General features: G+C 36.0%; 1 protein-coding gene across 2 annotated transcripts in view; it reads right to left on the reverse strand.

Annotated features, from left to right (window-relative positions):
• Positions 1–4,550: 4,550 nt before the first annotated feature.
• Positions 4,551–15,638, reverse strand: part of JPH1 (junctophilin 1) — a 77,163-nt gene continuing 66,075 nt past the window's right edge. Inside the window, exons 5-6 of one of the 2 annotated variants that reach the window (XM_070749194.1) lie at positions 7,121–7,216; positions 4,551–6,955 (exon numbers count right to left, since the gene is read on the reverse strand). In XM_070749194.1, the coding sequence (XP_070605295.1) occupies positions 7,136–7,216 (81 nt within the window). In that variant the 3' untranslated portion in view covers positions 4,551–6,955; positions 7,121–7,135. The remainder of the gene's footprint in view (positions 6,956–7,120; positions 7,217–15,638) is intronic. The other variant, XM_070749195.1, reaches the window with a different exon arrangement.

A 15,638-nucleotide genomic window follows, 5' to 3' on the forward strand; every position in this document is an offset into this window, starting at 1 on the left:
AGAATCACATCCAGCTAATCAATGTTATCATGATGTAGTAATGATAGAAAGCAAGCCAACTCATGGTCAATAAAAGGTGCCCTATAAAAAATGTTCTACATTTATATTGTTCTAATCAAAGGCGCATTTTCAGTAGGCAATTGGACTTTGGTTTTTTTTCTTTGAAGACATTTCACTTCTCATTCAAGAAGCTTCTTCAGCTCTGACAGGATAGTGGGGAATGGAAGGATCCGAAGGAATGGAACATGACTGTCACTCTCAGCGTGGAATGCTGCAAATTTATTTATTTATTGGCTTTGTATGCTGCCCCTCTCCGTGAACTCGGGGTGGCTCACAACAAACATAGTAAAACATAGTAAATACATAGTAAAATAATTTGATCCAATTAAATTATTATGATCCAGTTAAAAGACTTAAAACATGCTAAAAACTTAAAAACATTCAATTTATCATTCACTCAATAGGTAAATGGTCCTAAAGGCCACTTGTCAAGTGCCCAAAATGAGATCATGTGTTTTGGCTTTACACAATTATCTAGCTATAGCTGGTATCACTGGCAATCTGCTGCAATTCTTCCTATTATTATTATTATTATTATTATTATTATTATTATTATTATTATTATTATTATTATTAAATTAGATTCGGATTTAATGTATAACCACGTGAATTGTTTAATGAACATTATAAAAATGTTTGTAAAATCAGGTCAGATCATGTGACGACTCAACTAATGACCACAATGGATATGACCAAAATTTCTGGCTCAATTTGTGGTTATAAGTCGAACATTACCTGTATGGTCTTAAGCCAGTCTATTTTCTTCTCATATAAGTTCTGCATTCACTCTTCTTTGCCGTGCATGCAAAATAATGTTACTAATTGAACGTTAATACATGTGTGAGGTAGTTCTAACGATTAGTTCTAGAAACTTGTTTTTCTTCATGAGCTAATGATACTGCACTGTTTATAAGTTTTGAGCATGAGTTGAACTAATTAATCCTTATTTGTTACTCAAAACCAGGCATCTTCCATATACCCAAACTAAAAGTGCATAAATGTGCTGCTTACATGACACTTTACATAATTTGTTCTGGTGTTGCAAGTATATTTGTGCACAATTCAGAAAGTGATATATTGTTCATAAACTTACCTTTATCAGAAATGTACTACATAAATTTCTTTTTTGATACAAACACTATGTGACAGGTGCATACAGTTTTAAAAGGTTGTGGATCAAAGGGAATTTTTTATTTGTGTCAAGTCACTTATGCTTAAAAGCATGGATCTGGCAATTAATGTAGATTACAATTAAGATGATTCATTTTTATAGCTGCAGCATAATAAGGCATGAGTGTATCTTAAAATATAGTAAAACTAATCATTCTTCTAAAAAGATTCTAGTCCTTTTAACAATGTTGCGGATTAAAAAAAAAAGAATTGGATTAAAAAAACAGTAGAGACCATCTGGCAGAAAAAAATGTTCCAAATTTTAATGTAACCATCTGGGGAACTTTTTTCTCAGAGCATTTAGAAACCCAATAATCCACTAATTTTGGCTAAAGTGTTTCTGCAAAAATTCCTCCTGTTTTTATCAGAATTCATTTAAAGGTACAACCAATCATCCTGTTTTGCACTTTGTTGGTATCACAATTTACAAACACAACTTTATTGATATGGAAAGCAGAAAATTAAAAATGATCTGGAGAGTTTTAGAATATATTGGCTTGGTGATTATAGATGGACGCATATATTATATAGATGGAGCTATATAGATGGGGCTATTATGGGCCTACCAAGATGTACCCATGTCTCTCCACCACTCCGCGGACTGCACTGGCTACCAATTGGTTTCCAGACCCAATTCAAAGTGTTGGTTATGACCTATAACCTATAACCATATTGTGAGCCGCCCCGAGTCTGAGGAGAGGGGCGGCATACAAATCTAATAAATAAATAAAAATAAATAAATAAAGCCCTACATGACATAAGGCCAGATTACCTGTGGGACCTCCTTCTGCCGCACGAATCCCGGTTAGGTCCCACAAAATTGGCCTTCTCTGGGTCCCGTCAACTAGACAATGTCATTTGGCGGGCCCTAGGGGAAGAGTCTTCTCTGTGGGGCTCCGGCCCTCTGGAATCAACTCACCCCCAAAGATTCGCACTGCCCTCAGCCTCCTTGCCTTTCGTAAGAACCTGAAAATGCACTTATGATGTCAGGCCTGCAGTCACTAGACCCCAGCCTCTGCCCAGTAAATGTATTGGATGTGATAGTATGCATGTGATTGTTTGATTTTAAATGATTAGTTTTAAGATAATTTTAAATTAACTATAATATTAATTGGCTTAGAAATGTTTTGTATATTGTATCTTTTTATCGAAATGTTGTAAGTCGTCCCGAGTCCACGGAGAGGGGCGGCATATAAGTCCAATAAATAAATAAATAAACAATAAATAAATATTGTGCAAAACTTTCAATACTTATTTTTATAATTTCTATAGTTTCAAATTGGAACTTATTACTTATCAATCTCTGTTCTTTACATGACTTGCTGTGTACAACTGTCAAGTGAGACAAAATTCTTAGACAAAGCATTACATCCATATCAATATCATAATAATAGCCCAACTTTGATGGCCATATAGTTTTCAACAGATAGAATCTGACAGTTCTGAAATCTCAAGATAAATGGTTCTTTGGTGGCTTCCAGCACTGAATAAATTCTATAGCTATGAATCATTATCAGAAAACCAGCCATGTGGAAATGAGAAAACGAATAATAAATAATTGTAGACTTGAGTGCAGGGGGGGAAAAATCAGACATCATGATTTTTTAAAATTATAAGCAGCTGTTCAGGGCCCTCCTATAGTTTGCATTATTCTACACATGCCTAATTATAATTTGACACAATATGAATTTGTAGTAGTAGAGCTATGCAATTCAATTGTCTTTGAGCTTTCTGAAATGATCCATGTAAAAATCGTTTTGTCTGGCCATTGTAACTATGAACAAGTATGAGCTTCTGTGGAGCATGTCCTGTATCTATCTTAAAACTTGCCTCTTTTAAAATATTATAATTTCAAAACAGCAGTTGAAAGTACTTCTCTCCAATGTTTTATGTAATCAATCAATACGAACAAGCTCAGCAATGTGCACCATTTAATCTAATCTTTTTTCTAAGTCTCACTTCATGACCTTGTTTAAAATAAAGCGCTTTGTGGACCATCAATAATCAGGATCCTTGTCCTTTTAAACAATAAAAAGAAGAATGGCAAACATCACCTTCACAGGCTAGATGGCCTTTCACCTATTTTTTAAGGGAAAAAAGAGGTACTCTAAAATACATCCCATATAAGAATGCAATTTTATTCTAGCATTAGAAGAGAAAGGGCTGATATAAATCAGGACTGCTGAAGGGAAAGGTTGAACCTTGTTCTTTGGCCTTTTTAAATAATAAAACCCATTAAGGAAATTATTCAGCCTAATTCTTTTAGATGTAGTCACATCAGCAGATCTCAGTGTTGTGCTTTGATTAAGAAGAGCAATAAAACTCTTTCCTAAACAGAATCTTCCTCATCTGCTTGACTTCCATGAGAACGTAATCAATTTATCTACCCAAGAATCTCCTTGATTAATACACCCATTAATTCTGGTTTATCTCCAACCCAGAATGAAGTTCTATTGGCCTTTAGCACATTTCATTTGTCTTAGGATAACAATTCATTTTTCTCTTCTCATTTCTCAAGTGCTGACTGTTACTGTGTCCCATTTTGAAAAGGAGGAAGATATTTTATAAGGTCCTATCCTATTATAAAACAATAGGATAGGGCTTTATAAAATGAATGTGTAATGCAGTCTATAATCAACCAAGATGTCTATTTGTAGGAAACAGCAATTCAATCAATAACTCCCAAGAAAAAATGTGGCTGCCTGCAAGTGTTATAAATCTTTATATTCTTGTACACTCAAAGCATCATTTGTAGGCAGAATTTAAAAGGCTACACATAGATTCTGTTTTGTCCCATAACAGAAGAAGAAAGAATGAAGATATATAGAGCAAGTATAATATTCACTCAAAGAATCAATTCTTTGCTTCATTGAACGTGATGAAAAAAGATAATATTATATTTTGTAAAATAGCATTTCAAAAGCCTGTAAAAGTCTATTTATATATTGATTTCTAAGGGAACCTAATATGGCAAATTGTCTATATCAGTGTTTCCCAACCTTGGCAACTTGAAGATATCTGGACTTCAACTCCCAGAATTCCCCAGCCAGCATTTGCTGGCTGTGGAATTCTGAGAGTTGAAGTCCAAATATCTTCAAGTTGCCAAGGTTGGGAAACACTGGTCTATATAACCAAAATAAAGCTGAACCTGTAACATAGATGTGTTTTATTTGTAAACTATTTATGGTTTTTCCTTTAAAAAAAGCAAGGAAAATGCAGGAAAGATTAGAAAAAAGAGAGGTGGGTGAGGGAGTGTGGGGAGGGGAGAGAGAGAAAGAGAAAGAGAGACTATGAATGAATGAATAAAGGACAGGTAAACATTTGTAACCAATACTATTTTTAATTAGAGCAAATACAGTTATGAAAACTGTACATTATCCATTTTGTTTTTCAGAAATTATAAATAAAGCAGCTCATTAGATAAAAGAGTTCATTCACAGCAAGAAATTTTAAATAGACAAAAGTGACATATTTAAATACATTGGCAGGATTATAAGCTGTCCAAAATGTAGTGTACAATATTACAACCAACTATAAATAAACTTTTATGTAAAATACAGCAATGCACATTTTAGAAAAATACTAACAATTTTTATTGGAGCTTTACTCTTAAAAAAGCTTATAAATCATATTTATAAACAGAAAAAACGTGTTTAATTTATAAATTTTCCAAAGCCATACTTTTTGGATTTTTAAATACACATGTAATATTGTGTTATAAAATTAGTATCATCAACAACTTAATTGGGGCCTGTTGTAGATAAGTAAGTTTACATAAGGCTTGTTAAAATTCAATGTTCTGATTCTTAAGGAGCCCCTTCCTGGTACAAAGCTGAAGGGATCAGATCTGGTGCCTAGAGGTTAATTCTCTGCCTTGCAAGGCAGAAGCCCCAGGATCAATTCCCAGTAAGGGTATGGCTAGCTGATGAGGCCAGAACAAGGCCGAAATAGCGCTATCCTAGTCTCCCTTAATTTTAAAAATTCAGGAAAAACATGTGATATATATGTGTGTGTGTGTGTGTGTGCGTGCGTGTGCGTATGTGTTACATTTCATTTGCTGCCTTTTTGTATTCTTCTCAATTTCATACTGGTCAAAATACAGGACTGTCCACTCATTTCTGCAAAAAATGCCATTATATATTATTTTCCTGCACTAAGCAGCTCCAATTTCTGAAAATTATTCCAAATCATTTCAGTTAGAATGGGCTGCCTTTTTGTGATAACTATTGTAGTTATGAGAAACCTTTCCACTAAACCATGCAAATAATAGTATTAAGAATAATCATTAATAACAATATACAATAGGATTAAATATCTATTAAAAAGCATAATTTCTAAGAGCCAAAAATAAAAGTAAACCAAAGTCCTATATCTTTTATTTCAAATTAAAATGCTGACTTTCCAAATGGTCACACCATGTACAGTTTCCTGATAAATAAATAAGCATGCTCCTTTACTACATTTATTTCAGTGGGGAGCATAAAACAAGGATCACATCATCAAAACAAAGGACTGTACATCTAACTGACGCAAAGAATCAAATTAAAAATTTGAGGCTTAAGTTTTGAGTGGCTGAGGTAAGATGACAGACTTCGTTTAGCAACATTAAAGGCTTCGAGCTGATAGTCATTGTTAAAGATTTAAATGCTCTACCTGAATGTTTTCAACATAAAGTGTAATCTTTAAAAATGGTTATGTATGATAAGCTGAATTAACAGGTTTCATTGTATAATCAGGAAAGGCTTTAATTCTAGCAGAATTTGAACGCAACTGGGCAAAATCTCACATTGCTAACTAATTGGCAAAACGCTTCTCAAAGTCTTCCGCTTTGCTAATTCAGCATGCTGCTATAGCTTGATAAACCCTACAGCATTTTAAATAATTTGACTTGCTGGTATCACCAGGAAGATATAAACTATGGCTTGAAGTTCATCTATTGCCTGCTAATCCTGAAAAATGACTTTTCTATCTTACATTTAAAAATAAATATTATGTAGAAATAGATCTTGCCAGGAAATATTATCACCGTGCTTATAGCACAGGCCTTATTTGTTTTCTCCAATGTAGGTTAAAAACCAGTCAAGTTTTGCAGGCTGGTCAACATTATTATATTACTGCTGTACAAAGGCTTTAAATAAATAGCAAGTGAGCAGAAATCATGCATAAGCAAAGGAAATGCAATCTCCCAGAAAATGGCAGATATTTTAAAAGCAGCAGGTAATGGAATAAGACTGGTGAGTGATGCTGCTAACTATTTCTTCTAATGAGATAGGAGTGAATATTGGAATCTCTTCCACAGCAACAAAATCCTCTGAACACATTCCTCTGGCAGTCACTTTCCCATCTCCCCCACCAAAAACATCAGACAGCAAAATAGTAAGGCAGCTGTTCGGTTCCATCAACAAAAGTGCAGCTCCGTACATTTCCAGTTTAGTTACACACTCTGTTCAAACAGATGGAGTAACCAACACACTTTATTTGTTGGAGTGCTTCAGAAAGCTGGTGTGACTGATGATGACTTTTCCCCCAACGGTGGCTGCTTGCTTCAGCTTTCAGAGGACCTCAAAAGCCCTTGGGCTGAATTTTCCAAGTTTCCACATTTCTTGTGTCCCATCCTAATTCCATGCCTCCTTCCCTGTGTCTGAACATGACTCGTGCCATTAAAAAGGCTGATGACACAACTGCTGAGAACTGTGGGCTTACGCCACTAGTTGTCATGACTTCACTGAAGGATCAAAACAGTTATATCATTAAGTAACTATGTTGAATCACATTCAGGCATAGCCAAAATTAAATTGGGGAGAGATGAAAGTTTAAAAATCATTTTTAAATGGAAAAAATGTTGGGGAAGGGTAGAATTTCTGTAAGGGGAGTACAAGAGCATTCTTACCTTTCTTAATTCCAATCAAGTTAGGAAATGGACAAAAAGAATGGCTAAGCCAATATTCAAGAGCATTACCATGACAATCATGACTGAATTAGGACCCTAAAAATGGGGAAAAAATAGATGTGATTACACTTGCAAAGTAAATAAAATGCATCAAATTATAACATAATGACAGAATTAAAACACTTGTGGACCTTACAAGACCTTTGAAAAATGAAATACCTTGCTCCTGTTTAAAAATTGACATTACATTTATTTTCTGAGATGTCCAAAATGCTATAATGTCTTTGTTACATGTATATATATATATATATATGTATAAAGTAAAGTAAAAAGCCGGGGGGGGGGGTGCAGCAGGTAGAATGCTGTACTGCAGGCCACTGAAGCTCAAGATTGACTCACCGGCTCAAGATTGACTCAGCCTTCCATCCTTCCGAGGTGGGTAAAATGAGGACCCGGATTGTGGGGGCAATATGCTGGCTCTGTTAAAAAGTGCTATTGCTAACATGTTGTAAGCCGCCCTGAGTCTAAGGAGAAGGGCGGAATAAAAATTGAATAAACAAACAAACAAACAAACAAACAAACAGATCGCCATGATACTGTCTTCTGAATTATTAAGTTCTATAACAGTGATGACGAACCTGTAGCGCGAGTGCCACAGGGGCCACGCGGAGCCATGTCTGACGGCACGCGAGGCGTTGCCCTTTACCAGTTCCAATGAAAATGCACGTGCTGGGCCAGCTGATTTTAGACCTTTTCATTCATTTTCTCTCGCCCCAGGATTCAGGAAAGCCTCCTGAAACTTGGGGATGGTGAAAAACGGCTCAATAGACCACCGTAAGTCAGAAATGAACTTGTGGGGGCTGTCCGCATGTGCAGGGGAGAGGATATTGCACTATGGGTGTGGGCATTCGCACATACACTATCGTGCACACACATACCCTTTTGGCATCCGAGCCAAGAAAAGTTCGCCATCACTGCTCTATAACTTCAACCAGTTTAAATTGTAGATGTAAATAAAGGTATGGTTTCCAGATGCTTTTATGTTTATCAACATCAAACTCTACAAATATCTACAAATGTTAAAACAAAAGATTTTGGAGAAGGCGTGTATCATAACTGAATGCTGGCTTTCTCAACTGGCAGCTCTTAATAAAGCAGTCCAAATTTCCCCAATCTGTTCTCTACAACACCTGTTGAATTTTAGCTCCATAATCCTTACTCAGCATCCCATTCAGATGGCATCAAATAGGGAAGGCACCTGTATCCCACAAACTGATATTAATGAGAGCTTAGAAAAAGATACCGCAGGAAGGAAAGCTTACAGTACATATAGACACATCACATTTTACATCCTGTAATTCTGCAAGTGGACAGACTGCAATTCTAGACCTAAATTTCTTTCTGAGGGGAAAGAAAATTCTTATTTCAGGTGAAGGACCTGATTTCCTTCACAATACTGACATTCATTTTAACATAGATTTGTATTCCGAAGAGTTGCTACAAATACAATGTAGTTTCATTACATTGAACAGAAACAGCTATAAAACAACTAAATATTATCTAACTTTCATTTCTGTTATTTGTTATGCAATTATTGTTGTTGTTTTAACCCTTTAGTTGTATCTGACTCTTGGCAACTTTATGGGCTGTGATGGTAAACTTATGGCATGCGTGGGTGCCATAGATTTGAGCCATGTGAGCTGCTGCCCTAGCTCAGCTCCAGCTCACATTGTGGGTGCCCACCAGCTGATTGTTTGGCTTGCATGGAAGCTCTGAGAGGGTGTTTTCAGCCTCTGAAAGGCTCCCAGGGGGGCAGGAGAGGGCGTTTTTGTCCTCCCCAAGCTCAGGAAAGCCTTTGGAGGGTGAAAAATGGGCCCACTGGGTCCACCAGAACTCAGGAAATGGGGGAGCAGGGGCATAAGGGAGGCATTAAATAGGGGTGTGGGCACGCACATGGGTGCAAGCACGCATACATGCACTTTCGTCACCCAAGGAAAACATGGTTCGCCATCATTATTATAGGCAAATGCTGCATGCTATATTGTCAAGCATTGCCTCTCAATTGTTGATGTTCAGCTTTGTATAAGATTTGATATTACCAAGCTGGCGTGTTCTTTGCTTGTTTCATTAATTATTTCTAGCATCATTGCCTTCTCCAACAAATTTGCACATATGACATGGCCAAAGTAAATCAAAAGTCATTTTATGATTTTAGCGTCTAGCAATGTGTCCAGTTTTATATGATTTAACACCTCTCTGTCAGTTACTTTGGCTCTCTGTGGTACAGTATATGCAATAATTTATGCCAGCACCACAGTTTAAGAGCATCAATTCTTTTCCGATCAGCCGTTCTTAATGTCCATCTCTCATATCCATAAATACATTATAAGAAAGACTGTAGCTCTAACTAGCCTGCCCTGTGAGTCATCGCGGCCCCCAAACATGAGACTATTTCATAACAATGAAATGAAATTGTTAAAATGAATAAAATCTGGAAAATCTCTGCTTTTCCAGATTTTATTCATTTTAACCATTTCATTGTTATGAAATACTCTCATGCTTGGGGGCAACGGTGGCAAGATATGACTGCTGAGGTTGGCGGCTTGATTCCCATGAGTGAATAAACTACGTAGTGACAAAAATGGAGCCTCCCCAATTGCCTATCAGCTTTCAGGCATCCCGCGAGTAAAGACAACACCACCCTAAAAAATTCCTTTCATAACCTCAGTGATCTCAGGTTAACAAGTGACATACACTAAAAAAACCAAAGAAACAAAGAAGCAAACAACCTTCTATGCTATTCATAGCACAAAACAAACTCTTTTGAAGAATGGTGTTTCATATTTTGGTTCTCATAAAATGATGAAATCTATTCGTTCATTTAGGACAGTATTTGTTATTAATTACTGTTATTTGGTAACAACAAAGTTAGAAGGGACCTTGGAGGTCTTCTAGTCCAACCCCCTGCTTAGGCAGGAAACCCTACACTACTTCAGACAGATGGTTAGATTACATTAGATTTATTGGATTTATATGCCGCCCCTCTCCGTAGACTCGGGGCGGCTCACAACAATGGTAAAAAACAATACATAGTAACAAATCTAATATTTAGCAATCTAAATTACAGTTTTAGGTTAAAAAATCCAAAAGAAACCCCAAAAACAAGCACACAGAGGAATCATACACAGAAACTACATGGGCAAGGGGGAGATGTTTCAATTCCCCCATGCCTGATGGCAGAGGTGGGTTTTAAGGAGTTTCCGAAAGGCAAGGAGGGTGGGGACAATCCTAATCTCTGGGGGGAGCTGGTTCCAGAGGGTCGGAGCCACCACAGAGAAGGCTCTTCCCCTGGGTCCCACCAGACGACATTGTTTAGTCGACAGGACCCGGAAAAGGCCCACTCTGTGGGACCTAACCGGCCGCTGGGATTCGTGTGGCAGAAGGCGGTCCCGGAGATATTCTGGTCTGATGCCATGTAGGGCTTTATAGGTCATAACCAACAGGTTATCCAACCTCTTAAAAATTTCCAATGTTGGAGTATTCACAACCTCTGGAGGCAAGCTGTTCCACTGATTAATTGTTCTAACTGTCAGGAAATTTCTCCTTAATTCTAAGTTGCTTCTCTCCTTGTTTAGTTTCCACCCATTGTTTTTTTTCTAGTCTCAGGTGCTTTGGAGAATAGTTTGACTCCCTCTTCTTTGTGGCAACACCTGAAATATCGGAACATTGCTCTCATGTCTACCGTAAACCTTATTTTCATTAAACTATATATATCCAGTTTCTGTTATGCAGATTTTAGTATTACAGATAGTCCTCAACTTACAGCAGCTCACTTAGTGGCCATTCAAAGTAACAAAGGCACTGAAAGAAATGATTTTTAACAGTTTTTCACATTTATATACCGTTGTAGCATCTCCATGGTAAGGTAATCAAAATTCAGATTTTTGACAACTGGCTCATATTTACATATGGCAGTATCCTGGTATTGTGCAGCCAAAAGTCAATGGGAAAGCCACATTTACTCAACATCTAACTTTACAAATGTTGACTAACTTAATAACTGCAACAATTCACTTAACAACTGTAACTAGAAAGGTCATAAAATGAGGCAAACCTTACTTAACAACTGTGTCATTTAGCAACAGATAAGGTAAAATGAGACAGATAACTATCACATTTAGCAATATACAACAGGTTAATTGGTAGTTGTACATTGAGGACTTACCTGATGTTATACCGTAGATATTTTATTGGTATAATATATACTGCTCAAAAAAATAAAGGGGACACTCAAACAATAGAATATAACTCCAAGTAAATAAAACTTCTGTGAAATCAAACTGTCAGTTTAGGAAGCAACACTGATTGACAATCAATTTCATTTTGTTGTCAGCCCTTTCAACTTTGTACAGAACAAAGTATTCAATGAGAATATTTCATTCATTCAGATCTAGGATGTGTTACTTGAGTGCTCCCTTTATTTTTTTTGAGTAGTGTATTCTAAGTGTGTTTTATAAGCTGCCATAGGCCTAACTGGTCTTGGCAAAATATAAATCAGTCTCTATAGCATTCAATGATATCCGTAATACATGTTTCACCCTCAAATTAGCATTAACCATGACCCCTCCGTGACGGTATACAAAATAGATAGACATTTTGTAAAGCTTTACAATAACTTGTAAAGTTATTTTTGATGCTCTTTGAATTTTGCTATTTGCTTATGGACATTTTATTATTCAACTAGGTAACGTCAGTGTTGAGAGTTTGCCGTTTGTTGATGTTACCCAGTTCGGTAATGAAATGTCAACAAGCAAACAAGCCAGCTCAGAGAGCCCCAGGGATTCCACAATTCAACTCTGAGCCGCAGACAATCTCGTTTAATGGTAATTTTTGTCAGATGCCTAGTACATAATGTCAGTACTGCTGATGATAGTAAAGGATTGATATCAGGCTCCTGAAAGTCTTGGGTGAGGCTTGTCTAAAACTCCCGAATTACATTATTAAAAGAAAATTTAAAACATGGGAAGCGATACCATCCGTGCTTTAATGAATTTAATTATAATTTAATTATATTTAATTATGCTCTTGCCTTGCTAGAGCAACTTCAAATTTAGTAATTTCCTCATTGTTTCCTTCTTTGTTTTACTCTTCCTATATATGTGGCCTGTGGTGAATTGCTCAAGTGTGACACTTGCTTCAAAAAAGTTTGAGAGCCCTTCGATTCAGACAAAATAGAAATATAACCACCTAAATGAAGAAGAAAATTAAAGGAATAATTCACATATCAGAAAGAACGGGAAAAAACACTCATATAATTGGAGATACTTTAGATAATAAAAAACCCCTGCAAACAAAGTGCTCTATAATAAAATCTGAAGTGCAGCTCAACCTGCGACTTTTAAAACATTAACAGTGTGACTCCAGAATGGTTTAGGGTGAAGCACCATAAATAAAGGCTTAGTGATCAGCCATGGCTTAAAATAGAAAAAGACAAAATTAGTCTCTGCTTTCAGTGACTGATTGCAGCAGGTGTTTATAAGGAAACTATAATAGAAAAGCTTTATTCATGTCTGGAGAATTGTCCTTGTATAACAGTAAGCTTAAGGTGGACAAAAGAAAAACATACAACATTTAACTCTCCCCCCCCCCGCCCCCAGACAGGTACAGTGTTCCCTCGATTTTCGCAGGTTCGAACTTCGCGGAAAGTCTATAGCACGGATTTTCAAAAATATTAATTAAAAAATACTTTGCGGGTTTTTCCCCTATACCACGGTTTTTCCCACCCGGTGACGTCATATGTCATCGCCAAACTTTCGTCTGCCTTTAATAAATATTTTTTTAATAAACTTTAATAAATAAACCTGGTGAGTAATAATCTGAATGGTTGCTAAGGGAATGGAAAATTGCAATTTAGGGGTTTAAAGTGTTAAGGGAAGGCTTGTGATACTGTTCATAGCCCAAAATAGTGTATTTACTTCCGCATCCCTACTTCGCGGAAATTCGACTTTCGCGGGCGGTCTCGGAACGCATCCCCCGCGAAAAGCGAGGGAACACTGTATTACGATATGTTGGCTGGTAGGAACTACTGCACACATGAAAAGTGGTTCAGTTAAGAAAGAACAGTTTTCTTGCTTATTTTAGTTTCAGGTGTATTTCATGAACAGAATCTCACTATTTATGAACTACAACTAAGAGAAAGGCTTTGAAGGGCTATGCTCATCTCATCTCTTTTTTATCATTGTATATATGGGATCTGAAATATGTACATCATTCCTTTGTCAAGAAGAGTAACATGTTGAAGAATGCAAAAAAGGACTAGTTAAGACAAAGAAATTAAAGGCATGAGACAAGGGGAAAAATAGGTAAATTAGTTTATACTAACATAATTCATTCTATTTGTCTAACTATAACTTCCATGATATTTGTAATCCACTTCTGACTTCTGTCTGATATTAACTGTACCTATGATTTCTATTATCTTCCTGTTCCTCTTCCGTCATGCATTTGTTTTACAATTGGGTCCTTATCAATTCTCTCAATATGATGAAATCATCTCAGCATGCTGTTTTATACTGCCCATTTATTCACACTACATTAATTCAGGACCCATTCATTCTTGATCCTATCTTTTCTGTTACCGCAACTTCAACTACCAGATTCCTAGTATTCAACTTTTAAGTTTTATATACGCATCCTTCACTTCTAAACAGAAAATATTTTATTCTTTTACATAGCCATTTTAATTTCCTTAGGGTACACTATTTTCTCATTTTCCCATCTTTATTAAGCATTTTTACAAATGTAAACTATTTATTTATTTATTAAATTTATATGTTTCCCATCTGTCTGCTGTCATTTTTTACCATGTATATATAACTTGGAATTATTCACATCATTTCCCTCTGTCAAACATAATTATCCTGGTTTTGGATATATGATTTCAGAGCCATACTCCTGTTCCATCATATTGTCTAATATTTGCTGAAAATCATTCTGATTCTCAGTCCACAAGCTAGAGTCAACTGCATATACAGTAAAAGACAGATCTATTCATATTCCCTAACATGATCAGAAGTAAATATTTCAGACAACTAAGAGGGCTTACCAGCTACAATGAGCAATGAGTTAATTTTCTTTAGAAACAGAGAGAAGGAAAAAAGGAGGAAGGCGGGGGGTGAGAGAGGGATGGAGGGAGAGAGAAATATATTGTTCATATTTTATAAATGTCACAGCTGATTGGATTTTATCTCCAATAGGGGTTTTTTTTTGCCATTCTTTCGGCTGAGAGATGGCACATGGGACAGACTTTTTTTTACTGAAATGGTCTATGAAGAAGTAGGACGAAGATAATTGCTTTCTTCCTACAGCTGAAATATTCTTCAAAAAAAAATTCTAACAGCATTGTAAAACCCCCCTGCATAAATGAGATACTGAATGGTTATGAATTATTGAAAATAATGTAATTGGTGTTTGTATGACAGATACAGTATGTCCATTATGCGCTAAAGACTGAAATTAACTTTTGCTTATGCTATAACACTTATGATATTTTAATTTTTAAAAAGGAGGCAAGCAGGCAAACAAAAATATACAGCTCCCTCTAGATTACCTATATGGGCCATTCTTTGTCAAGTGGACCAGATGTCCACTTGACTGATTTTTTCAGCCTTATTTGAAAAGAAACCATCACAAAAACAACATTTATGATAGGAAAAAACGTGCTCTTTCTAATGAAAAAAAGAAAGAAAATAATGTAAGGTGAGAAAACAGAGAGCTCTGTTTCATCACCCTCAATCATCTTCATTAGAAAGAGCAAGTTTTTTTCTATTGCTCTCTGTTTTCTCATCCTCAATCATCTTCATTTTTATTTCATTAGAAAGAGCATGTTTTTTTCTATGATATACATTGTTTTTTTGATGGTTTCTTTTCAAATAAGGCTTCAATTTCACTTGGTCCACTTGACAAAGAATGACCCATATAGCAAATCACATAAGTCTCTTCTAACAGCTAGTTCAAACCCTTGAGGGTTTTTTTCACTCTTTGTAGTAAAATCATTACATTCAGGTTGCCAACACAAATGTACATACCGTAATTAAATTATTCTACTAAATATTTAGAAAAACGTATTTGTGAAATATGTATAGGATTTTCACAATTCTGTTTAAATATGAAGACGTTCTGAGAATAACCTTTGTAAATTTTTGCAAGAATTGTAAAAATTGTATTTATGATATATATTAGCATGGATAATAACCCTCCAGTTCATTAAACTACATGTGTTTTTTAACTATTAAAAGCAATTCTTCACTTATGATCATGTCTGGCGCCAGAAAATTTATCATTAAGTGGTGCAGTTGTTAAACGAGGCGTCATTGACCCACTTGACTTTACAACCCATAATTGTTATTTGTGACCTTTCCTACCGATTTTCACATTGAAGTAGCTGATGAATAGTGATCATGTGATCCTGGAATGCTACCACCAAGATACATGGCCATGGAAACATTGCAACAGTTGT

This window comes from Erythrolamprus reginae, chromosome 3 (genome assembly GCF_031021105.1).
Source record: "Erythrolamprus reginae isolate rEryReg1 chromosome 3, rEryReg1.hap1, whole genome shotgun sequence".
Lineage (NCBI taxonomy): Eukaryota > Metazoa > Chordata > Lepidosauria > Squamata > Dipsadidae > Erythrolamprus > Erythrolamprus reginae.